Below are 27,426 nucleotides of genomic sequence, written 5' to 3' on the forward strand. Positions count from 1 at the left end.
CTCACAGCTCCAGAGCTGCAGTGTAACTTTGAGCGTGGGCTGTGCAGCTGGAAGCAAGAACAGAGTGGAGGAGATGTGTTTGACTGGACCCGGATCCAAGGCCCGACTCCGACCTTTAACACGGGGCCCTGGAAGGACCACACACTGGGCACCAGCTACGGGCACTACCTCTACATCGAGTCCTCCTTTCCCCAGGAGTTCAAGGACACAGCTGTGTTGCTGAGCAGAGTCTTCCAACCCACCCACCAGCGTGGCAAAGACCCCTCCAGGTCCCGCCACCACTGTGTTTTCCGCTTCCATTACCACATGTTCGGCTCGCACGTGTTCTGCCTGGCAGTGTACATCAGGACTACCTCTACAGGCCGCGGGCACATGCTATGGGTACGATATGGAGACCAAGGAAACCTCTGGCACAGGAAGACTCTCTACCTCAACAGCGCTCGGCCTTTCCAGGTAACTATCGGCTCTACAAACTGATCTGAAAGGTGGAAGGTGTGCTTCTGCCTTAAAGAATAAGACTCTTTCTGTCATCTGACGTGCTTTTTCACTTTGCAATGAGCAGAAAGACAGAATATGTTTGCAGATATATTCATTGACCCTGAAGACAAGTTGATCATTTAAGTTCAAACCATGATGGAGGAAGTATTCAGGTGAAATGTCACAATACTAAAGTCTAAAAATACCATTATAAGAACAAAGCATTCACCAGCATACTCCAGTTTAACTTCGCAGAATGGCCACTTTTAGCGAGTTGTATAATTTTTGTAATTGTTTTGATTTTATTATATACTGTTGGGTCATTTAATTTGTTACAAAACATTATATTTGAGGTAAGTCTTAATCTGCAAAGCAACTATTTGCCCAAATAAATGTAGTTGATTGAAAGTAAAACATTTCCCTATGAAATGTAAATGAGTAGAACAACAATGTACCTACAAAATATGTATACAGTAAATGAGAAAATTTATTTACTTTCAACACTGGTTAAGTGGTACTATAATACCACTTGTAGTCACGTCACATCCCGCTCTAAATTCGGTCCCCTTGTGTAATCAAAGACAGACATGAGCTACAGGTAAACACAGCTCCCCAGCAGGCAACAATTAAACTCTAGCGAAGCAAAGAGTCTGTATTTAGTGTGCACTACAGCATTACATGATGAAGATCTATTTAATAGCTTCGCTGCTTGACATCGATCCCTTCAAGATGGATGTTCTGCTGTCATTACTCGTGAGTGAGTATAACTTGACAGGCAGTTAAAGACTTTCCTCCATTACGGCATTGAAAACAAGGAGCTCTGTTTGTCAAGTTAATTGACTGCTGAAAGGGTAAAAGTGAACAAAAAAGAGACACTGATGCATTAAATTCAGACTCACCCTAGGCATGTTGTGTGTACAGTATATATATACACACACAGTACACACAGTATACATAAGTATTAAAGTAATAAAGAACATAAAAAATGCACGGAAAAAGCTACAATGATCTTAGCACCATAACAGATCATTAAATTGTTTCCAAGACGAGTTGTTTGCCAAGCAATTGGAAATGCCTGATTATTAGAAAAATATTTCAAAATGTGTGTTTGCTAAACTGCTTGAATCATGTTGATGTGACATCTAAAAAAACCTACAAACTCACATGGTGCCTCTTCCTCAGATAGTGCTTCAAATAAACATTTAAACAGGCTTTTCTTGCTTATTAGATATGCCCATTCTGTGTTGGGCTGATTACTACAGTAACAACATTATCAGGAGAAAACATTTCTTAATTCTGAGATTTGAACTGCATTCCTTGAAAGCTAATATCTGTCTCTCTTTGTTCAATATTTCCAAACTATGTTCCACTCTGCAATAACACAAAGTCAACAGACCTGGTGGCTGCCGCTGACACAAACTTATCTGACGCAATCATCTTTGAGCTGATGATTTGGTGCATTTGAAAGCTGGGAGAAAAGTGTAAAATTCAGTGTATGTAGCAAAGATTACTGGCAAACAAACAGAAAACAGCACAGGTATCTTAGAATTGGGATTATTTTGTTGATTTGGTTTTGTATGTTAATGATTTTCTTGGGTTTATTTTCCTTTTGCCAGATTTTAATTGAAGGTACAGTTGGAGATGATTTTAACGGAGACATTGCGATTGATGACCTTTCCTTCCTGAACTGCAACCCATATGAGGGTAAATGATCATTCCATAACAGAAAATATGAACTTTTTAATGCAGTGTTGGTGTTCTAATGTCCCTTGTTGATTTATGTTTTCTACTCTGTCTTGTTCCAGGAGAGCTACCCACAGCGAATAACACAACCCCTGCGGTGACCCCTCCAGCCCCCACAGTTCAGCCCCACAGTTGCCCTGATGGAGAGTTTGTGTGTGGGGCACATGGGGAGTGTGTTGCCAACAGCAAAGTGTGTGACTTCAGACAGGACTGTTCTGATGGCTCAGATGAACTGAACTGTGGTAAAACATTTTTCTTCTCTCAGAGTTTCTACATAGAAAGCTTTGATTGTGTTATAATTTTCTTCACAGTGTCTTTCTCTTTCCCTTGGTTTCTTGCATTCTCTACTCACTTACCTTTCTCTTTCTCCAGTGAAGGAACAGTGCCATTTTGAAGGCAGTGATACTTGTGGTTGGAAGAGCTTCGACTCCTCTTTGGTCCCAATCCACACGTTTCGCTGGATCGCCGACCAAGGGGAGAGTATTCATAACGGAGAGCAGTTTCACCGTCCTATAAACGACCACACCCTGTGAGTACCAGCAAAAAAAAACATATATGTTGCAAGTATGACAATATATAAAACAACAGAACGCTGTATCCTTGGAAAAGAAAATGGAAATCAAGATAAGACAACAATATGTTCTCTGGTCATAATCCCCATTTTTATTAAATGTAACTGTGGTCTGATTACGCCTATGTTTTTGTAACTGTATTGTTACATTGTACTGTAACTCAGTTACATGTAATCCGTTACTCCCCAAAGCCTGACCGTAATATCTCTGGAGCCAAAACAATATATTTGGATTTTTCACTGTTGGTTGAATAAAACAAGCAATTTGAAGATATCATCTTAGGCTCTTAGACATAATCTGAAAACTAAACTTAACTCAAATTGGATAACTTAAAAAATATCCTTATTATCCTCCTGTCCCTAAATTGATCACAAATGTAGAAGAGCTAAATAACAACTAATAACTCAAGAAGAAGAAACGCTCTGGTACATAGTAGGGATGACATTTAAAGAAAAGGTAGAAAGTAGAAACTATTATCATATTAATTATTAGATTAGTGGTACTTTTTTTCTCTTTCTTATGCATTATGATTTAAAAGTAATAACATTCAGAGAAAGAAAATGTACTGTGAGCAGGGTGAGTATGCTCCACCTAAAGCCGATAGACAGTGACCTGATTGTCCTTATCTGTGTTTTATCGAGTGGACAGTGAGAGCAGAAAATGGCAGTTCACTTTGACCACTACATTTCAGTAATTTCTTCCCTCTGCCAGAATTGCAGACACTATCTTCTTTCATCACCTCTCTGTCTGCCTGAAACTCTCCTTCCTCACTACTGCAGCAGCCGTGACTGGCTCTCAATCGATAAGGCACGGGTGAAATGGAAAGGGGCAGCTGTGTCTTATTTAACCCAAGTGGAGCCACACCTCTTATGGGAATTTAATAAAGTGAAGCCAAATGGGTCAGAGCAGATAAAGGCACGGTGCTGAGAGTGAGAGGATACAGATGAAGTCTGTGAATGCAGTTATAGCACTACTCTTAATATTAGTCGACAGTTTTGTGATTGGTAGTTTATAGCTTGTTGGCTGAATAAGCTCAAGAACAGTGATGAGTGTCAGTAAGGGGGGTAGGTGGTCAAAAGGACTGCAACTACTGTAGTGATTATTTTAAGTATAGCTTAATCTGCTGAAAAAAGGTTTCAAAATGTCAATTTCTTTTTCAAATCTTTTTGTTTTAGCCAACCAAAAGTCAAAAGAATGGAAAATTACTGAAACAAATAACCAGTCCTCAAAGGTGTTGCTGATTAAAACTGTTCCAGCTCTAGTATAACAGTGTCAGAACTATGAAAAGAAGACCTAAGTTCTCTTTAAGGAACCCTTCACTCAAAAATATGTTTTGCTTGTTGTTGGAGAGCGGGTCGTCCACTAATCAGAACTCCCGGTGCTGTGCATCAGTGTATGAATAGTTTGTGATGAGCCTAGGCCATCGCTGTATGAATGCGTGAATGTAGAATGTAGTGTGAAAGTGCTTTGAGTGGTTGGAAGACTAGAAAGGTGCTAGATAAGTACAATGCATTTACCATTTATTACATGGGTGTCTGTACATATCTGTTACTTTAATCTGCTGAAAGTGAAAAGTTTCTCTGGGCTCAAGGAAATTCTGATTTTAAAGAGCCTTTTAAGCAAGTCTGTGCTGGTCCACTATGCAACTTATACTAGTGTGATGTAGAAACTTGAAGCCATCATTGCACATAGACTGACAATGGGCTATATTGCAAGTTTACAGTACAAGTAGGAGACATCATGTGTCCAGCAGGTAAACTTTAGAAATTAACAAAATGTGCATATTTATATATTCTTGAGTTTTTAATGCAATAGAAGCATTAGATGCAGAGAGTAGATGCATTTTTAAGGATTGTAATGTGTAAATTATACTGTTATGTGTTGTTTCTGTGCAGAAAAAACATATCAGACACACATTATGATTCCAAGTCTAAATTTACAGGAACACACTGCAAGTAGAATAGAAAAGCGAACCAAAAAGTGACAGTGAAGAAGAGAATAGGGTTTGTTGTAAAATTTATATAAAAAAAGAAAAAAGTTGGACACTCAAAGCAATCAGTGTCGAGAGGCCTTTCTCTGAGCAGTAGGGTTTCAAAGGAGGTCACTTATAACCAAGAAAATCTATAAAATGTCTCAATAATGATGCAAACTCTCAGTTGATGCAGAAAAATTCACAGTTGGACTCACAAGATGGGGACATGATTATGATCTCCTTCTGTACTTTCTGTCTTTCCACTGCTAGAGGCAGTCCTGAGGGTTGGTATATGTGTGCAGACAGTTCAAACGGCGGCTATGGTCAAACCACTGACCTTCAGACACCTGTCATCTCCTCCACTGGGCCACAGTGCACCCTGGACTTCTGGTACTACATGAGTGGCTTCACAGTGGGATCACTGCAAGTAAGAAGATTAAGTAAACTGCATTCAGCGGAGAATAATACTCCGTGTACAACGTTTCACTCACCTATTGTACTCACAATACGTGCAGGTGCTGTTGAAGTATGGAAACGTCTCTCACGAGGTTTGGTCTCAGACTGGTAACCAAGGCAACAAATGGAGACGAGGAGAAGTGTTTTTGGGGTTATCAAACAACTTCCAGGTCTGTAAATTATTTTGTCACTTTAAAATGTGTTAAATATCCAGATTCAATGCAATGAAATGTCTCACATAATGTTCCTTTGTAAAAAGTGATGCTGCATCAGATGTTCTGGTCTTGCTTTAGGTGATACTTGTTTTTTCTTTTCTTCAATTATGAGCTTCTTATAAGATACATCTCATTCTCCTATTTCTATTTTTTCTATAAATGTTAAAATAAATCAGGATGAATTTATCAAGAAGCAAAATTAGTAAAATATATGGTAGTTCCTATGACTCCCATGATTATCAGAGAACCATTAGTTGCTTTTATTGGAAGTATTATCACAAGAAATATATATATTTTTATTATTTTTTTATTTTCACAGACAATAAGTGACATTAACACATGCTAACATATAATATATTCAATGGCACACATATTGGAATCAAATATGATGTCTGTATCCTTCATTCTAAATCAAATCATGTATCTTAGTGTGAGTTCATTGCTGATTATGTATGTCTTTATACACCAACTGAGGACAAAATGGTCACTTGCTGCCTGATATAACCCCCCCACTGACAGGTGCCATGAAACCAAGATAATCATTGTTCTGTTCTGTATGTTTGTTTTTAAGTTGCTTGCTCCATTGCTAATAAATCCATTATCACCTGAAATATGATTATTTCATCATATAAGATAACTTATTTAATGATTCTGGATAAATTTATCAAGAAGCATAAAACATGTTTATAGAAGTTACTTGCTTTATTATCAGAGAACCAACTCCTGTTTTTATTGGCAGAATTATCACCAGAAATATCTGAGTATAACTCAAAGGATGTAACTGCTGCTTGAACAACAATTATTCATCACTTACTTTCCTTAACTGAGCAAATGTGTGTAAAACTCTTTACAATGTTAGAGATGAAATACCATTTAGTGTGAAGATTCAGATTATTGACATTCAGTTTGAGGTGAAGGGCAGCCTCTTAGATGACTCTCCACATCAATGTAATTGGCCTAATTTCAGTTTGCGGCAGGCTAAACTGGACACGCAGACTTGATCAATGATGAATTGATTGACTCTAATTTAGTCTAATGAGTCTTAACTTGTGAGTGTGACAGTAATCAGAGTTGCAATCCCTTCATGGTGTATGGCTGCGGAGGTTATTCCAGGGCAGTATGACCACACACACACACACAGACAGAGGAACTGTGTCAGCCCTGGTGGCATGATTGCACAGAAGCTGTTTGACCAAATACCATGGCCTTTGCCCATTTTCATTAACCTTTGTCAGACCAGACAGATTCAGATCTGCATTCATGGTACAATCAGCAGCTGAAGGGCCCCTTTTCCAGAGTCCAAGTGTGCCCTTTTCCCCTCGTCTCTGAGCTCTTCATCAACTGACTGCCCCAAGACGCAGAATTACATCACTCAGTAGACCAGCAGTTGTTGCCTCTTTGGTTTTGTTGCCTTGTTTGATGATATCAAGTGTCAACCCTGGTGTGATTAGACAGACAGGGCCAAGAGTTGATCATCTTAAGTTCGTTGTCCTTTCTCAGGTGGTGTTCAGGGCGAAGCGAGGGATCAGCTACATGGGCGATGTGGTGATCGATGATGTCAGCTTCCTGCACTGCTCCCCTCCTCTTCCGTCAGACCAGCCGTGTACACCTGAGCAGTACGCCTGCGCTAATGGCCACTGCATCCCTCAGGACAACCTGTGTGACTTCATCAACCACTGCGGGGACAACTCTGACGAGGACCACTACATCTGCAGTGAGGCCTCCTCTAATGTCTGACCGATGACACCCTGCAAAAGATTAATTTACAGATAATTGGACAGCCTGAATGGATTTATTTTTTTTATTTTTTTATTGCTGTCTTTCAGAGGGCTTTAGCGGACGCTGCAGTTTTGAGTTCGACCTCTGTTCCTGGCGCCAGAGCCGAGAGGATAACTTTGATTGGCTGATCAAAGCAGGCAGCACTCCGACAGTTGGCACCGGGCCATCGACGGACCATACCCTGAGAGACCCCTCTGGGCACTACCTCTACCTGGAGAGCACCTTCCCCCAGGCAGCTGGAGACACCGCCTGCATATCAGGACCCTTACTAAGCCGCAGGAGCTCACAGTGCAAGGTGAGGTGGGGGTCAAAGTGCAGAGGGCGCGGGGTCAGTAAGCAGCTATTTGACTAACAAGGCTACACTAAAAGGACTGGAAACAAACAAGTTAGTATGATATCATAATTTGAAATATAACTTCTTGAAGAACAAGATCAGTATTTTGACCATTTATATTTGCACTGATGCTCCTTTGGGAAGAAACATTTACAGGTTCTGCATAAAATATATGGCCTAAAATAAACAAATACTACCTATTAAAACTGAATTGCTAAAACTATAGCACTCAGAATAGATGGAATAAGTTAAAGACATTCTATAAAATGTAGTAAAACGTTATCACTCCTGTGGATTCCCTGCCCTGAATGCTGAGATGTATTCTGAAAATCTAATCTGAAAGGGACAAAAAACAACGTATTTATATTAGTCTCTAGACATATATTAACTACATAATGTTTAATGTATATATCACATTGTATATTTATAGTTATAGTGGTATTTAGTGCTCGAATAACTAAAGAGGCAGCAGAAACCGTGATATAATCTATAATTTTCAGTTAGGAAATAATAAACAGAGATAAATGCTTCCTTTAAGGTCCAGTGAGTAACATTCAGGAAGATCTATTGTGAGAAATGGAATAAAATATTCATTGGTATGTTTCATTCTTCTTCTACGGAGTCCTCCATGTTGAACCGCCATGTTCCCACAGCAGCCAAGAGCAGACAAACCAAACACTGATGTATAGATGGGGCCTTTTACGATTTTTGTGAGTTGTTCTCTTACATGCTTGGAATGGGAAAGTGAGGCGAGGGCGTTGTTATCTGCAACTACACACACAACACACTGGACCTAAATAAATAAATAAAATTCAACACTATTTGATATATTCACAGTAAAAGTTTTAGTTTGGCTTTTTGGGAAACTTTTTTTTGCTTTTTTGCCAAGAGTTACACTCCCATTAATATGAATATGAAGCTACAGCCAAGTAACCTCTTATTAACATGTTATATCTTGTATCATTAATCTGTACAAAGATGAACAATACATATGTTTAACCCTTTTCCAGTATTTATGCTAAGCTAAGCTAACCATCTCCTGGCTGTAACTTCCCATTTCAACATGAGAGTGGTGTCAATCCTCTCATTTAACTCTTGGCAAGAAAATAAATATGTGTATCTCTCAAAAGCTTTTTTTTTAGCTTTTTGGAATAAATGTTAAAAACATGTACAGATGAAAATGTGTTGTGTGCAAAACAAGCAATTAGAAACTGAGTGTATGTGCTAGTGCACTCTTAGCTGTCAGCCCGACGCTCTACCGGGAACAATGTCTTGATTGACTGTGCAGTTTGCTCTGCACACCGTGTCTGTCTTGTCCCTCTCCTGACCTGCCAATCAATCACACAGTCAGCAAAAAGGCACCAATTAAACTGAAGGGATGGCTGTGCATGAGGGGGGGAGTGAGAAGGAGAGAAGGACAGCCAGTCTCTCCTGAGATTGAGGGTGTTGTTGTGCTGCTGCAGCTCATGAACACTCCTCAATTTGGAGAGAAAACCTATAAAATCTATCACTGCCTCAGTGCTGTGTGATGGAGTGACACAAATTTCTCTCCGAGCTTTAATAAAGAAAAGGACTGAAAGGAAAAAGTGCATTGATCTTGTGACAAGATTAAAATTGAATTACCTTTGTATGCCTATACTTTTGGTTTCTTTCCATATTCTGCTCCGAGGAGTAATGGTTATTCAGGAGAAAGATAAAAGAGAAGAAACATAATGGAAAAGAAAGCGGTGTCAGTGTGCCAAAGGAGACCAAAGAACTATCAATCAATCCTATGTAATATGCATGTTACTCAGAATTTGCCAGCATTTCCAGAATCAGAATCAATATCAAGTATTTTATTGATCCTCGGGGGGAAATAGGTTGCGTTACAGTTGCTCAAGTTGCTAAGCAAGAAAGACAAGTAATAGAAATAGTAAGAAAGTTAAAATATGTGCATTAAATAACAATATATAAAAAATTGAGAGTGTGAAAAATATGTACATTATATTAAAGGATATAACAATATATAGAAATAAGAAAATAAGAGATTATAAATATGTATAGTACAGTATACAACAGAAGTTTTAGGAATAATGATGACTACTAGTAAAGGCTAAAATATATACACTATGGCAATGTCAGTGGCTTGTTTAGTCATATGTTTCATTTTCTGTCCTTGGTCCAGATGCGTTTTTATCTCCACATGTCTGGAGACGGCATCGGGACCCTCAGTGTGTTCGGGAAAAGCGAAGGACGTCTTCATCTCCTTCTGAACCTGACGGGAGATCAGGGCAACTACTGGCAGATGAAAGAGATCCCGCTGAGCTCCACCGGGGACTTTCAGGTCATGTTTGAGGGCAAGGTCGGCCGAAGTCCAAAGGGTGACATCTGCCTGGATGACATCACTTTCTCTCCTGGGTGTCTGCTCGCCTCCTCAGCTGCAGTAGAGGACAACACTCCTCCACCTCCTGCAGGTATACACTCTTCTCTTCTCTCTTGTTTTTCAGATGCTACTCATGTAGGTTTTTTTTCTCAGCTCCAACTGTGTTCCCCCTCACTGAATCCCACCTCCTACCCGACCCCCCCTTGGACTCAAAAAACAATGTGAAGAACTGCTATTTCAATTTTTCTTGTTGTTTTTTTCCAGGGACTAATCTCTTTTGTATTATTATCAGGACTCACGTCCATCACGTTCTATCTAAATTTGATTTACTATAATCCTCCTCTCCCTTTGAATTGCCTTTCAAAGTGTTTCTTCCATCCTAGGGGAACATAATGTTACGTTCAGTCCAGTTAGTACCTCAACAACTATTAAATGCTTTACTCTGAAGTTAGACCTTCATGGTTCCCAGAGGACAATGCCAAATCACTTCACCATAAACGGCACCATGGGGTTTACATTTTTTGTTAAATGTTTAACAAATATCAGATGGATTAGCATCGAGGTTGAATCAGCCATTCATGTTGATTTGTAATAACTTCATAGATCTTTTAACTTGATCTTGTGCCATCATCAGGTCAAATATCATGGCCAAAACAAGACTTTGCCCTCAGTGCTAATCATCAAATGTTCGCACACTAACACCCTAAACTACGACAGTTATCAAGGTAAAAAAAAATCAGGATGTTAGCAGTTAGCTCAACACACCAAAGTACAGTCTCACAGAGCTTTAGATCTGTTCTTGTTTTTAAAGTTCAACGAGGCACTGTCCTTGCAAAACAAAAATGACCGTAAAAAGCCTGCCTCATTTGTACTGGAGCTGTAATAAACAACCAGTAAATTCCTGCCAGAGACTGGAGCCTCAATGAAGACCAGGGAGTAGCTGGAACATATTGTTTTTTTTATTGTTCCTGAAAGCACTGGCCTGTTAATAGTGGCTTTTTAATTCCATTGTGACAAGGAGAGTGCCGGGACTGCAGTCTTCTTGCTACTTTTAGTAAATAACTGTATCACTTTAGGGCTGTTTTCTTATACGAGCATATTTTAAAATGACTCACAGTGTGAGAAGAACATGCCTATGATGCTCAAAGTGCCAGATTTGATTACTTCCCTGATTTATGGAAGATATAACATTACTAAAATGTAGATAATTTTAATCTTGATGACTTTCACCGTAATAATGTGCTGATATGAGCAATGAGAGAATTATTGGCTGCTGGGATAGTAGAAACTTTATTTGGAGGGTGAAAATCTGCAGTTTTAGAAAATGATGTAATATTTATGTAGTGTCAGATCTCCTGGAAATTGAAGACATTTGTCACTTGTGTCGGATATCTCGGCGCAAACATGCAGCAACACTCTTGCACTCATGTGTGTTAAACCCTCACAAACCCTCAATTTCTATGAGGGTACATGCTTTTATTAATATATAAAATTGAGCAAAAGACTGAATCAAATTCTATGTTTCACATCTGAGCCCCTCAATAACATCCTTTTTCAACCAGAATAATGTTGAAATATGGATAAAAGGCACAATAAAAATGCAGTTTCCTTGTGACATGAAGCAAAAATTATGAATATTTTCAGCACTGAACATTAAACATTCTGTTTGTCACTGTCCGTCTAAGCCCAGGGTCCCAAACTCAAAACAGCTCAGAGCCACTGCTGGTATTGTCATTTTATAGGAGGGCCACTTTACCACGTTTAAGCACGATAAGAAAGTGCAATATGTGGAAAATGTTTCCATTACTTAATGATATTACATTTTTATATCAAGAGGAGGAGGGAGGGAAGGGGATGGAGGGCCGCAAATGGCCCCCAAGCCGGCAGTTGGAACCCCTGGTCTAAGCCCTGAGTAAAGCCCCATTACTGTCTGTATCTCATAGTTGGGAACCATTCATCTATTAGATGTCCCTCTGCATCCCCTACCTTCTTTATGAGGGAACCCTAGAAGAGGCGAGAGAAAACAATAAGAGCTGATTTATTGCCGTTGTTACTGCGGCTATAATTGGCCTATTAAATTTATTGCCTTTCTCTTGTATTGGATGCTGGGGAGAAGAGAGAGTTTCTGGATTGTCTGTGCTCACAAACTGTGAGGCTGTGTGGCCCCTGAAAGTGTCTCCTTGTCATTTTGACATGAGCTGGAGAAGGCTTCTCTTCAGTAGCTGATAAGTGTGATGTGTAGTGAAGATTTCCCTTACAGCTGTGTCTTTCTCTCACTTGTTTCACTGTCTCGCTGTCTCTCTGCATTCGTCATTATTAGGGCTTCCAGTGAATAGCTCACACATAGTCGGCGTATTAATCAGTCACAGAGCTCTGAAGTAGTGTAATCAGTGAGCAGTAATGATGCTTCCATGTTAATGCTGTTACATTTAGCTCACTGGCAGTTTATCATCTCACTCTCCTGCTCTGCTTAATGCCTTCATCAAAACTCTGGTGTTTTAAAAGGATGCTCGAATAGATATATCTGTCTTGAGCAGCATGTTGACATTGGTGGTTGCTGAAAGTTGTCCATGCTTATTACAAAAAAATGCTTTGTCCCATGTGCCTTTAGTGGTATCTACAGATAGTTTTGGCTTTATTTGACTAAGTTTTTAGATGTCAGCATTTGAGATTTCTGCCCAAACCCCAACACAGTGAATGCAATGTCATTTGTGACGCTGTAAAAAAGAAACATTAAAACAATTCAGCATCAATGTGTCTTTACAGAAACTGTGTTTACTCTGGATTATCCACAGCACTCACTGTGATCAGTGTGGAGCGGCTTTCTACTGAAGAAATAGTCCCTCTGAATGCTGTTGACAGTTTATTCTGTGGATAATCCAGAACAACAGGGACTCTGTCTTCTGCAACCAAAATATGATTCCCCTCCATTGTGTTGAAGTGGGGGCAAACATTTCAAATAGATTTCCATAACATAACCAAATCAAAAAGTGAGAAAATATGGTTTCGTCTGTCATTTGGGTGAAGTGACTCTTAAATTTAAATGCAGACATAGTTCAGTAAATGAATATGTGCATGTACCTTACTTCTGATGCAAATTATGTTTATGAATATAGCTACAATCTTATCCAGGTTCAAAATGAGTCCAACAGTGAAACAAGCTTTTATACAGTGCCTATACTGTATAGCATGCTTAAACAAAGGAGCTGGCAGAATCTGTCAAAAGGATTCCAGTGTATTGAACTACTGGGTTGAGAAATACCAGAAAGAAAAAAATATTGCAAGGGAGAAAGGGCAGAAGAAGTGTTTTATTTTTTCTTCTTCAAAACATGACAGAATGATTTTCAGAACAAGTAAAAGCAGAGCAAATAAAGTGGGATGGAAATAGAAAGGGATGTGGGTCTGGAGAATAGAGGGATAGGTAGTATATCTTGAAGGTTAAGACAGGGAGCAAAACAGCTGCCCTGAAAGTGAAGTTCATTCCACTATTTAAAGAGCCAGAGGGGAGAGCCTTTGCTGCTGCAGGCTGCAGAAGACGTACGCTGATGAGACCAAAGACAGCCTGAGCTGTAATTATATACTAAAGCCCCTCAGGGACATTTTCTTCCACTGCTTCATTCTATAATACTATCACATTACATGATGGAGAGGTGAAACACACGGCACGCTCCCCTAGCATTTTATCTTGAATTTAACAAGACGTTATGGCCCAAATCATGCAAACAATTTTAATGTAATTTGCTGTCAGATACTAAAGTGTAGGTATGCTGCATGGGGGGAAAAAACAGAATATCCAACAATAATTTTTGATACAGCATGTGAGTCCTAGTTTAATCCTTGCCATTCTCTACTTGAGCAATTTCAGACTTTACCTAATAAATAATTAAAATGACGTGAAAACGAATCACATTCATTAGAAGAGAACTGGGACGAGGTCATTAGTTAAGGCTTTAATGGCAAAACACGTTTTAAAGATCCATCAGGAAACTCTCTTTGTCCTTCATATTCGTGTCTGAAGAAAGCCGCAAGGAACATTTAGGTAACAATCATCTACACCAGGTGGCCACTTTATTAGGTACACCTGAGGAATCGAATGCAGTCCAAATGACAAAAAGTCATTACTTTAACTGACAGATGCAATGTTAGTAGACTTGTTCTCTGTTCCCCTCTTATCATCAGTGGCCTCTAATCTCATAAATTCAGTTTAATCTTCATTTTGACTGTTATGAACTTGACAGCGTCTAATCAAAAAGGCACTTTCGATGTATGAGGTTGACTTATCAGACATGCTGTGAGAGCTACTTGGTTTTGGTTCTGTCACTGTCAAAGAAAGGGAGGGAGCAAAGGGCAGCAGAACAACAATGAAGCATCAGTTTCATTTATAAAATATTAAAAGAAAACAGGAGGAAGCCAGATAAAATTTGTAAATTAAATTGAAATATAACACTTCAGATGTCAGAGGAAAGACAATACAGTGGATCACATACAATGACACCTTTCATTGACGTGACTGGATAACTTGCCTCACTTTATCTTTGATTTCACATTACAGAAGTAATTCAGTGTGAATTCTTTATAATGTTGGTCTGGAGCAACATCCTTGCACCAGGGGGCAGTATGCCACGCAGGGTGACTGACCGACATACTGTAGATGAGGACAGTGGCTCCCTGGTGTGAAGGTCACATTACAGACAGCAATGCAGAGCCCTAAAGATATCCACGTAACATGATATGTACTGGAATTAATAAGGACAAATTAAAGTCTGCATTCACAGAGTAACAGGTGAAGAACTACACATGTAAAGAGATATTATTTGCTTCCAACATGAACGTTTCTTTAACATGAATCCACCTACAGCTCCAGTATGCTCCCCATCAGGTGGTGAGGCAGCCTGGCTTCACAGTCGGGAGCTGTGGCTTCCTGGCTTCCTATGTGCCTTTGTTGGGGCACATTGCTTCTGGTCCTGTGCATCTGAAGAGGAACAAAGGATTAGGAGGGACTAATATCCCTTTCTCTCCTTTACTTACAGGGACCACCCCTCTTCATCACGCCTCATCTCCCTCTCTAACACTCCCCAAAGCTAAGCACTGACCCCACTGGAATTCCTGGCACCAAAAGAAGCAGATTCCAGCCCCCTCCAGCACCGCCACCCTATGATACACTGATTTGGGCTTATAGCCCCATGCCCCTTTGTCTTCTTAAGCCTCTTAAAGAGACCCTGATGCTGTATGCAGATGGTCTCCCCACTCTTGAGTTGACTTCTTATGCTCTGAAGTTAATACTTAACTCTTGTAGTGCTGTTAAAGTTGGTGAAGCACACAGTAGACACTATCATTACACTATGAAGCATAGTTTGTCATTTTGGGAACTATGCTTATTTGCTTTCCTGTCGAGATGTAGAGAAGATCGATACCACTCTCATGTCTGTACTGTAAATATGAAGCTGCAGCCAGCGTTTGGTTAGCTTAGCTTAGCATAAAGACTTGAGAAAAAGAGGGAAGCAGCTAGCCTTGCTCTGTCAGGAGCTAACAAAAACCACCTACCAGCATCTCTAAAGCTCACTAATTAACACCTTATATCTTTACACCTGTAAAAGCTAGTTGTTGCAGTTTTTTTATGGGGATATTCTGCAATTGACTATTTTTCGCGGAGCAGTTACTTCCTAAAATGTTTGGTTTTGATAAATATGAAACAAATAAGATCTTAATTAGTGAGCTTTAGAGGTGCTGGTAGGTTAAATTACCTTTGGATGGAGCCAGGCTAGCTGTTCCACCCCGTTTTCAGTCTTTATGCTAATCTCGACATGAAGGTCTCTCCCTGTACAATAAAACGTTATAACACATGTTACCATGCTTACCACCAGACGCAGAAAATGTCCACTTAGCTTGTCTTTGATCAGACACCTATTATTGTTTCACATACAAGAGCACAGCCACAGTCTGAATGATATTTTATGTGTGTCTTATTTCCAGGCACCTGTCCTTCAGGCCTCCTGCTTTGTGACAATGGGCAGTGTTTCACTCCGGGGCAGAGCTGTGACTTCACAGATGACTGTGGCGATGGCACTGATGAAAAGGATTGTGGGACTTCCTGCTCCTTTGAGAACGGACGCTGTGGCTGGAAGAGCTCCCTGGCCGATAACTTCGACTGGACACTAGGGGTTGGATCTATCAAAAGCATACGGCCTCCATACGATCACACGTTGATGGATGAAAGTGGTACGTGTTCATATTTTGAATAGTTCATAAACATTTAAACTGTGAACTAATTTAAAAGTTGTTATGTTTTGTAACTTTATGTTTGTCATTGAAAAGAAAGTCCGTCACTGTTCTAGCCTCAAACTTAAATTAGCATTGTATAATTGAAGTGCATCTTCACTTTCTGGGTGGTTTTGTATAATCAGAGTGAATGAAACAGAGCTGACTTCAAAAATTCCACCTGTTAAACCCAAAATGCTGTGGTAGCTCTCCACAATGTTTAATTCATGCTTCAGTGACAAAATCAATGAGCTACGTCCCGGTATGTGAATGTGCAGCAGGTGAGCCTTCAGGTGATTGATGCAGGGCTCTTAGGGCTGTAATTCCATTATCCAATGTGCATGGTAAAAGGTGATATACATGAATAAATAAACACACAGGAGCTCTTACGGAGGTGCTTCTTCTAAGTATCTTAAAGTTGTAAGAATTCAGTCCTGAATATACACCAGAAGAGCAACTGCTGTATCTGCTTACAGTGCAGCCAAACAAACTCACGTGGTTGGAGCAAGAGTCGCTTACTTTACTGAGAAGTTGCAGCTAAATGTGCAGCTCTTCAAAAACACAGAAACTGACCACTGTCTTGTTTTCTACAGACACATTTTTCATAACCGATCACAATCAAAGCCCCTTTTTTGGCCAGCTGAATACCTTTAATGTGAAGCAGCAGCAGGAAATCTTCAGTTTGCATTAGCAGTAAATTAATCTGATACAGCTGTGTGAGAGTAAACAGTGAGGTTGATATATATTAGATATAATTAAAAACAAACAACAACTGCTACATCTTTGCAGACAGAAAGACTTGTGACAGCACAGATGCAGTTTTCTATTCAGCTTCATCTTTTCAGGTTTTCTCCTTTCTTTATGAGCTTCACTCAAGACTGAGAAACTTTCACAGTGGTCCCCGGGTGTCAAACGGCAGTGAGATATTAGAAGATGTGTCAGAGATCACTCTGCGACCCCTTGCCCTCACTCCTCAACCACACTGTTTGTGACCTTGCTGTTATTTGTCACTGGCTGCAAGAGCTGCCCACAGAGAGATAGTTATCAATTCCTCTTTGCCTCGTCTCCCTCCTCACTGCCCTTCTCCTCCATCACGTCTTCTTCTCTTCTCTCTTTAGGTCATTTTGTCTATCTGGAAGCTACACCAGTGGGACTCAAAGGTGATAAAGCTCATCTCAGGAGCTCTGTTTGGAAAGAGTCGAGCGCCATCTGTAAGCTCTCCTTCTGGTACTACATTTCCCACAAGGCCTCAGGAACAATCCGCCTGCTGATCAAGGTAAACCATCTGCAGGAGTGGGTTAACTCTGTTTGCAAACAATCATGATAAGAAATAATGAATCTAACTGATGCCACTTCATGATAGTTTATAAAACAAACCCTGCGGACCCACAGCTTTCCATCAAGTGTGGTTACCATGGTTACACCCAGTCAGAAATAAAGCCTGATGATATTAAATCATATTAATGTAGACAGTAATCACCTCATATTAGCACTGCTGTCTAGTGGTCTCAGTAATTTGATAAAAAGGGAGGTGAGGCTGTCAGTCCCTCTGCCAGTGTTTTTGATGTACTGTCTGTCGGGGTTGGAGGTGAGTGATGGGGGTCATGGTCACCCCTCGGCCCAGAGCAACCCCACCCCACCATCTGGGCACACACCAGCGCTGCCAGTTCTCAAGGCTTCTTGAGTTATCCAGTTTGTGTATGCATGGTTGACTTCCAGGGATTAAGATTTCTGCTTGCAGCTTTCTGCCATTGAAATTCTGCTGTGATTTTCTCTGCCTCCATCTTGTGGTCCGTGTACTCTCAACCTCATTTGACTGTGTCAGGTACGACTCAAGGTCAACGTGCAGAAGTCGTGAATGAGTAGATTCATTCTTTGGTGTGTGATTGTGCTGAATTCTCTCACACACTCACATATGCGCAGCACGTGCCTGATTGTTGATGTGTCCTTGCTGCAGAAACTGTTTTATGCATTTTGCAAAACAGCCCAGCAAGTTATCATGTAAATTTTACAGATTGTTTTTTTCTTCAAACAGCAAGAGGTAGTGTCCCACCTTGCAAAATTTGCATATCATTATACCTGCAAAACATGACAGTGATACTGTGTGAAACTGCAGCAGCTTAAGGTGTAGAGGCAACAGAGCTCATCATGTGACTGTTATTAGGAGAGAAAATTTAAACTTAAAAATGGTATTTATCTTATTGTCAACAAAGTCCATGAAAAGACCAAACAGCAACCTCTGTGACAACTCGCAAAACAAATTGCAGTTCCCTGAATGGCCACTTGAGGCTGGCTACAGAAGTGAGTCAATCTCCATAGGGCCCCATATTAAAATACCCAAATGAGCAGCCTGTTTACAAAAAAAGGTTTTCGTAGCTAATCTCTTCGTTCATGACAACTGTACTGGGTGGACATTTTTATATAACTCAGATGTTTAAATTATATTAAGAGTTAAAGTTATGCATAATTAAGGACCTGGCTGCTTTGAGTGACAGGTGGATGCCGTCACAGGCGGCTGTTTTCACCAGTTTGTCCGTAATCCTGCTGACAGATAAACAAAAAACAAAAACACCAAAAGCACCAAAAACACAACTTCCTTGGTAAAGTTATACACATTGTTGAACTGGCTGACATGTTTCTACATTACAGTGAACGTGTTTACTTTGAATCTGTCCCACGTACTGTAGACCGTCCTTTTGCTGCAAATACTCCCCAATACATAGACTATTTGCAGTGTTGAGCTGATTTAGAAAGTTACGTAGCCTTTTTTAAACATGGAAGTATATATTCGTGACATACATATTTTTGTCTGTAGTTGGAACCAATGGGGTTGGAAGGTACTGAGAAACTTTTCGTGGGGTCTGTTGACAAAAACAGAATATCAACAGACTTATACTGACTGTACACTAACTTAAAATACATTTAGGTCTTCCCACATGTCTCTCAGACACTGCTCATACACTCAATCTGGTGCCTGTGGATGTAGATATTTATTTATGCTGTTCTGAATGTACCTCCACCACCATACGCTGCTATTAATTGCACATTCAACCCTCGTGCAGACTGGATAACACCGCTCTTAGAAATTCAAATCATGGGATTTGCCCACTTTTTCAGTCAAGCCCACTGGCTATTTGATTGATTATGTGGCTCCCTGAGAGGCACGAGATGATAAATGCGCGTGGACTGTTTTACATGTCCACCTTGTTCACATAGATGAAAAATGTAAAGTGTGGCCTTTGAAAGAAGGTTAGCTCTCGACATAAAAATGCGGCGGTGGAATCACTCAGTCAGGTGGAAACACAGTCGTCGTATATTATTTTAGATATTGACTGAAGTGTGTGTGTTGTCTGATTTGTGTCTTGTGTGTGTGTGTGTGTGTGTGAGGTGTGTGTGTGTAGAGAGATAACCAATACCCCAGTTGAGCTTCATAGTCTCCCATGACACATAAATGTTGTTAAGTGCATGCATGACCTCCAAGGTTCAAAGACATTATCACTTAGAGATTATTGCTTTGTGCTATGATTCACGACATTTTAGCATTTATAGCCTCAACGTCGCCTTGAGTCAAAGCGGCTACATAAATACAAATACGAACACACATTCGCACAGACTACAAACGCACTCTGAGAGCATCATAGTGTAAACACAGTGTGAGCCATCTTTAAAGGTTGACTGAAGAACAAAGGCAGTTATGGTAATGACGCTAGAGACATCAGTGGGCACAGATGCAGAGTGAGAGGGAGGGGATTATATATACCTGGCAAGTGTTTCCCTCTGTGAAGTTCACAAGGGGGCTCAACAGTCCTGTCTGTTTATATCACCAGCCCTGTGAACTGCTCCTAAGAGTCATTACTCATCACGCTGATAACCGTCCTCAGCAGTATGTGGACTGCATGGACAGAGGCAGGATCTCAGGGTGAACCAGGAGGGCGGTGTAGCGGACGATATAGAAACCACTGCGTGTGATGTCTGCATGCAGTCTGATAATGATGTTATTTGATGTATGCATCTGCTACGCAACACTGCATGTGATACAAAGGGATCCACCTGATGTGTAGAATGTATGAGGGTTACTCCCAGAGAGATGGAGGCATCGTTCCTGTTTCACGCTGTTTCGGTTTTACTTTAAAACTATAATCAGGAGCAGATGGAGGTGTCAGGAACTGGTGATTGTTTTAAAATAAGACAGAAAGCTTGAAACAGCAAAGTTGCCTCTGCCTTTTTGAGAGTATCTCTACTCTTGTGCTGAATGTGATGGTTGCAAAAGCTCAGACTTTATTAAACCAAACTTTGTAGTACAAAGGCGTGATGGTAATGTAGCCAGCTGGAAACGACACTGTGGGGCAGTTGGTGTGGCCAGACCTGTAAGTCAGTGTACGGACAGCGATTAGGAAGTAAGAGGCACCTATTGGTGAGATGCGTAAGATAAAAAAAATTGCTTCCATTATAACAGCAGAAACTGAACGCATAATTTTAAGTGTTTGTCATGTGAGATTAACAAAGAAGTCAGCAGCTAGTTAGGTTAGCATAAAGACTGGAAACTGTCTCTGTGTGAGGATAACAAAATCCACCTCCCATCCCCTCTAAAGCTGACTATCAGTGAGTGTATAAAGTGTACATATGACAAGCTGTGGTTTTACTGATGGTTTATGTGCCCGACGCATTAACATGTTAATGTTTCCACCGACTATGGAATGTCATTTTAGTCAGTATTAAATAAATAAACAAATATAAATAAACATAAAAAAATAAATATACCTATGAAATAACTCCTGAAAAAACTAAATAGGGCAATAATTATATAAATAAGTGTAAATCTAAATAAATAAGTCAATAAAGTTGAATAAATAAAAAGGTCTTCATTTAAAAAAACATTTATTTTTTTTAATGCCACATTTATTTCCATCTGTTATATGCAAATGAAGGTGGCAATGGAGGTTCAGGCCAGGTAGTTTAAGACAGGTGTTTAGTCTCCTGGCACCTCCGGCATCAACTCTCCGTGATTTATTGAGTTTCCTGATGGACATACTGCTTTACTTATGGCCAAAGTAACTGCTGTTAGCTATTTAGCTCAGTTAGCTGTGCTGCTGGGTGTCCTTTTTAAAAATAAAAACCAAAACTATATAGATTTCTATATTTATATTAACATTTATTGACTCATTTATTCATTTTAGGATTTGATTTGTAGCCATATATTTTTATGTATATATTTAATATTGACTAAAATGGCTTTCCATAACCGAGCAGCTTCAGATTACAGACATGAGAGCGGTATCTTCTCATCTAACTCTCAGCAAGGTTGAACTATTACCTTGACGTACTTTTTTGAGTTGAATATGAATCCTTTTTTCTGCATCTACATAAAAATGAATTTCAAACTACTTCCTATGTTTCTGTCCTGGCTCAACATTATAATGTGCTCGTCTTGGAGAAATGCATTTTTCCAATTTAATGAAAGGACTGTTACTTTCCTTTTCAGACATCATGTCTATTTCATAACATTTTGTGAGAGCGGGCTGTTTTTTTGTCTTACTTACTGACAAAATCCATTTTGAATCATCATTATGATATAATGATGAAAGGAATAACTTGAAAACAAAGCTACAAAGCCTGCCATTTGCTCAATTGTGTAGTTATAAAATGTGTAGTGGGTTCAAATGTGGCCTGCCATTAGGGTGAGCCAAACATGTAATAGTCTGTCAAAGAAAGGATGCTCTAAGTAAAATACAGCATGACAAAGCTAATAATTTTAATGTTTTCTGGATTTTAAGCGGAGTTGTAGAGTATCTCTATTGTGCAAACAATATGCTTGTATCCTCTCAGTTTTTAACTAAGCAAAGATTGAGTAGAAAAAAAAGTGGTTGTACCCTGAATTGAAGGTGAAAAACACAGAGAAAAAGCTGCCAGCGGTTCCATAAAGTGAAAAATCCATGAATACAAATTGGATTCCAGCTTAGTGGAACATTCGATATATGGTTAAGACATAAGGGATTTCAAATATTTCAATAAAATAAGCATTTTATTGTCATTACAATTTTCTTTGTTCTTTGTTGGCCTCTTGACTGTCACCGGGGGGATAATAAAATGAAATTATGCAAATATCTATCCTCTCTCCACTTTGAGGAAACTGAATTTGTGGTTGCTTTTTCCTTGACTGTGAGCTCAGGAAACAAACCTTCACATTGATCGAATAAATACCTGATATGCCACCCAGACCAGCATATGCCAGTATCATGCACTCGTCAGTCGCTCTAAGACTGCTTTTATGGATTGAGCCTTAACTCCATGACATAAATCTGGATAAGTCCTGCTGTAAGGCTGCCTATTAATCTATGCTCCACTCTCACAGTAACAAGATTATTTCAAGCCAGGGCTCTACTGGCGTAAAGCAGAGGAGACAGCCTGTGCATGCCTCACCCAAGGGTGCATTTTAATAGGCTTTCAAACTGCAGCGTAGTAGTGACATTGCTTGTCCTCTGGTTTTGAGTGTCTCTTTCACTGCTGTCAAGCCTCTGGTCACATCTTGTAACTTCAAGTACAGTTTGGTTTGGTGCCATATATCATTAGAGAACTCACTGTGTGTTCAGTTACCTGCAAGGTCCAAAAAGTTTGAGACGTCAAAGGTTGACTCTCATCGTGACGCTGCCCTAAAACTGAATTAATGACGTGATGTTATAGACCTGCAGTCACCTTTGGAAAGACTAGAGGTTGAGGGAGCTATTATAAATTATTGCAGAGTGACACCAGTCTTAATATTACGCTCATGAACTTCAGTAGGACGGGTTGTTAAATCTATACTTTCCTCTGTTAAACACTCTGTGGTTTAACTAGGCAGCTCTTCTCCATATCGACCTGAAGCTGGATTTTAACACATCACTTCACTCCCCTCAAATGAGAAACAAAGTAGAGAAAGTTTTTCTGTTTCTGCAAAATGGATGTAATTTAGATGCAAGTTGCAATAAGGCCCTGTCCATCCATATTACCTCCTCTTGATTGGCCAACAATTGACCCTACCTAAGCCCCACCCCTGTCAAATGTCTTTTTAGCTGTACTTTGATATGCTCTGTTGAAAAGACAACCAGCTAATCTACATCAATTGTTAGAAAGCTAATTAGCTTCAGTTAGGAGTGCAAGTTAAGATGCAACCATATATTTGTCACTTTTATCTTTCAACCATCTTCAAATATTGGTTGTCTTGATCATAGATGAGCCAAGCACATATGGTAAAAGTACAGTATAGGAGAAAGTTGACCGAGGCTTGCTCAACTGTCATTGGAGCAAAGAGAAAGAACGGGGCGGGACTTAGGAAGGGTCCCTTCAGGTTTGCTTCGGCTTTCCACTTTAAGGATAAGACTGGCAATATATCATTGTTTACAAATCCCATAATGAGACAAAAACAACTTGTTAGTTCTTCTTTCAATACTTTACGACTTCTGTACCCAATTTGTGGCCGACTGGTTCCTACTAAAGATGTAAATCTTTAAAAATGTTTAATGAATATAAACTGGAATTCCTTTAATCATTTTCTAAAACAGCAAAGCACTGCAAATAGTGTATTTGTTGGGGATTGTTGGGAACCGGTTAGCAGGATCAATTAATTGTTGGTTTTGGTCTTTTCATGAGATTTGTTGACAATCAGAAAATATAAACCAGCCATATCTTTTTATGTTTTTGTTTTGACTGTAGCTGGTGCTGCAGAAATGATATTGTCACAATGTGTACGCGGATCGATCATCTTTTATCCTTCTTTGAAAAGGATTTGTCTGAATTGTGTAAAATCCAATGTTCCTTGATTTTAATCTGAGACTATTTATGAAGTAACCTCTGCAATATTGTTAACATTTAATAAAGGACATAGAGAACAGTTAACTTTACAAGAAACAATTTCTTCTGCTTCACCAAAAGCTCTGCACTACTTCCTCATGTTTTAGACTCAAAACAGTGTATCTTTAATATGATGTGATATGACTTTGTAAATGTCTCATTCATGCTCTTGACACGACATTAAAAACCGCCGCTGAGATGCTGGCTCGTAACAAATACATCCACTAAAACCCCCTTTCAAAGTCACATTTGTTGTTTCAAAGCTGTATTAGTCATGATTTAGTGCCTGCATAGTACCATGGGAAAAGACAGAGAGGACTTACAGAGGAATACACATCACAATCTTTTAATGTGTTCCACATGTGGCATGAGGGAAAGCCATTACCCTAACTCAGGGAGAGCACGCTTTCATTCTGAATATAAAGTCTCAAGGCATGGGAACTTATTACTACACTGTTATACTAATGAGACTTTAATGACTCCGCTTAGATGGTATTCACTGTTTCTCAGCAGCAGCAGTCTGGCTAAGAGCTCATTTTAACATAAAGTTCTTCAATCTTGACTCGCGACTCAATTATACTCAAAGTTTGACCCATATGTTTCTGACAATAATCACTGCTGCAGCTTTGAATCCACTTTGAAGCTCTTTGAAATGATATTAGAGACGACGTTGAAACCAGAAATGCCACCACATGATCGTCTTTTGTCAACGCTGCTCTTTTCCACAGACAGAGAACGATCTGCGGGAGGTGTGGAACAAAACGGGGCATCAGGGGAATAAATGGAACCGAGCAGAGATCCCTCTGAGGAAGCTGAGGAACTTTGAGGTGATATTTGAGGGGATTCGCTCGAGGGACGTGAGTGGAGGTGCTGCTCTGGATGACCTGGAGTTCATAGACTGCGCTCCAAGTAGGTGATATGAACAGTACACAACTTTTGTAAGCAGAGTTAGTTCTTTTTGTAGGCTGGAACTAAATAAAATATGAAAAACAAGCTAAAACCGATGCTACATACAAAAAAAATACCCAAAAAACAAAAACATCCTTACTCTTCACCTAATCTTGGTCTGTTTACAAATACAAACTCATATTCCTGAAAAAAAAATTTTTTTTTTATCTCTTCTATGTATTACTATCTTGTGTGAACAAGACTTACGTGAAAGTAATTTTTCAAGAATGTGTGGGCTCAGTTTTTATATCATAGATAGACTGCTATTTCAATGAACACCTCTACAAAAAAAATACAGATTCAAAAAGAGGAATTAGGGGTTAAGTTTCTCTTTAAAGGATAGTTGGACAATTTTTATAAAATATGCTTATTTACCAAACGAGAAGATCAATACCACTCTCATAGCTGTGTGTTAATTTTGGCATTAAAGCAGGCGTTAAGCCTAGCTTAGCATAAAGACTGGAAACAGCTAGCTGTATACGACAGTCCAACCTGCCGCCTGTCAGCAGCTATAAAGCTCACTAGTTAACACAGAATATGTCATATAGCTGTTTTCCCCTGTTTCCAGTCTTTATGCTAAGCTAAGCTAACCGCTCTGTTGCCTTTAGCCTCATACTTAGTGTACAGATATGGTATCTATCTTTTCATTTAGCCAAAAAAGCAAGAGGTCAAACTATTTTTTAAGGGAATGTTATTCAGTCTGATCTTTTGATCGACATTTTTTTGGCCACCAGTAGGAAATGCCAAGAGAATGAGACTGAATCCAACCGACTCAGCTAATAAGTGATTTATAAGTACCGATATTTGAGGTGTGAAAAATGCAAGCAGGAGGGCAGAGAAGATGGGAAATTTCATTGTTCCAAAATGGAGCACTGGAGTGGAAAGCCAAGAATCTCACCACCTGGCAAAGTAATCACAGAGTCTCTGGTATTCAGCAAAACCTCTGCACACATAATAAGGTCGCTTTGTGCAGAGTGGCAGTGCAAATCTAACTTCTTGCTTCTTTAATTTAAAAGCAAATTTAATTTTGACCAAACTTTTGATAGTTTGGAAAAGTGTTCGTGCTTCATGAGACTCTCATTACCTGATTTATTGTCAGTCAGCTTTTCATACCAGCCCATATCTTACTTTAGCTTAAAAGTTATGAGAGTATCCTTAAACTCGTCTTTGAAGATTATTGAGCCCGTGAATTGACTCTTTGTAAGTGCGAGAATAAAATGTACGCTAACGATCCAAATCCAAGGTTTCATGCTATGATTACTTATTCAGGTGGTTTACCTGAAGTATCTGAACATTAAAAAGAGTTCAGACCATATTACATAATGTGGATTGAATTACATTAAACGTCTCTCTTGCTCTCCTCTGTCCTTGTTTTACCAAAGTGTATTTCCAATAATCTTCACAGGCGAGATATAAATATGCTGTGAAATTATTTTATGATCTTTTCAACCGATAGTTTGGGGGTATGAAATTTATTCACCACTGGCACACTCAGAATATGAACAGAAAAAGAGTGAGCTAGTGTGTCTTAGAGAGTTCAATTTTCTGTGCGATGACGCCGTTTGATGTTTATGTCCGAGACAGATGTTCCACATTAAACGTGACCTGGCACAAGGCTGGACACCATGTGGGATGGACATAAACACACTTACATAGAGAGGCACATAAGTACTGACCTACAATTGGAGCTCAAAACAGACTGAAAGGCGTCCATGCAAGAACTGTCAGTCCAAAACTAAATGACAGCCATCAACTTTAAATGTGTCCTAAATGGGTTTTCAGCTTATGCTATGATGGCATTATTAACCCAGCTGAACCTCTGGAATGAAGTTCAACTCTGTACTCACTTCACTCATCTTTTAATGTCTCTGCCTTTGAGTTTTTACAGAACACACACACACATAATGTAGTTATATGTGCTGTCTCTGCTCCACCTGATCTCTTTTCCTTCCTCTCTGTTCTGTCTCAAACAAGGCAGAGCTGAAAGGAAGGAGGCTTTGATTTCCCTGACAGGCCTTTGTCTGCTTTTGTTTACCGTCTTCTCCACCGCTCGTGTCCTTTGGTTCACAGAACAGGAAGGCTGTGTTTTAATAAAACAGTTCTTCATTGTAGCATTTTCCCTGCTGCTAGATTTGATTCATCTGAATGGAGAAAGGGGAGATAGTTTCCCGTCTGGTGGGTCAGTCCTAAAAAAAGATTAAATACCTGATGAAGATGATGAAGGTTTCTCCCTCAGATCTGTTCCTATGTTTGTCTGTTTGTGTGTTTCAGATGTTGTAGAGCCACTCAGTTGTCCTGCAGTCACAGACTTTGTGTGTCGCAGTGGCCACTGCATTGAGTCCCACCTGATGTGTGACAACAAGGCCGACTGTGCTGATGAATCAGATGAGATAGACTGTGGTGAGGAGAAATGAGAAATTGGGGAGTGAATCCATCTTATTATGGAGCAGAAAAAAACTACTTTCAACCCAGACTTCTCACAC

General features: G+C 39.6%; 1 protein-coding gene across 2 annotated transcripts in view; it reads left to right on the plus strand.

Moving 5' to 3' along the window:
• The window catches only part of malrd1 (MAM and LDL receptor class A domain containing 1), a 57,779-nt gene that overhangs the window by 13,354 nt on the left and 16,999 nt on the right, over positions 1–27,426 (plus strand). For both annotated transcript variants that reach the window (XM_051411215.1, XM_051411216.1), the window contains exons 10-22: positions 8–453; positions 2,094–2,181; positions 2,283–2,462; positions 2,593–2,749; positions 5,035–5,191; positions 5,280–5,390; positions 6,936–7,149; positions 7,262–7,509; positions 9,713–10,001; positions 15,884–16,129; positions 17,287–17,444; positions 24,724–24,904; positions 27,215–27,343. In XM_051411215.1, coding sequence (XP_051267175.1) covers positions 8–453; positions 2,094–2,181; positions 2,283–2,462; positions 2,593–2,749; positions 5,035–5,191; positions 5,280–5,390; positions 6,936–7,149; positions 7,262–7,509; positions 9,713–10,001; positions 15,884–16,129; positions 17,287–17,444; positions 24,724–24,904; positions 27,215–27,343 — 2,604 coding nt within the window. The remainder of the gene's footprint in view (positions 1–7; positions 454–2,093; positions 2,182–2,282; positions 2,463–2,592; positions 2,750–5,034; positions 5,192–5,279; positions 5,391–6,935; positions 7,150–7,261; positions 7,510–9,712; positions 10,002–15,883; positions 16,130–17,286; positions 17,445–24,723; positions 24,905–27,214; positions 27,344–27,426) is intronic.

This window comes from Dicentrarchus labrax, unplaced genomic scaffold (genome assembly GCF_905237075.1).
Source record: "Dicentrarchus labrax unplaced genomic scaffold, dlabrax2021, whole genome shotgun sequence".
Taxonomy (NCBI): Eukaryota; Metazoa; Chordata; class Actinopteri; family Moronidae; genus Dicentrarchus; species Dicentrarchus labrax.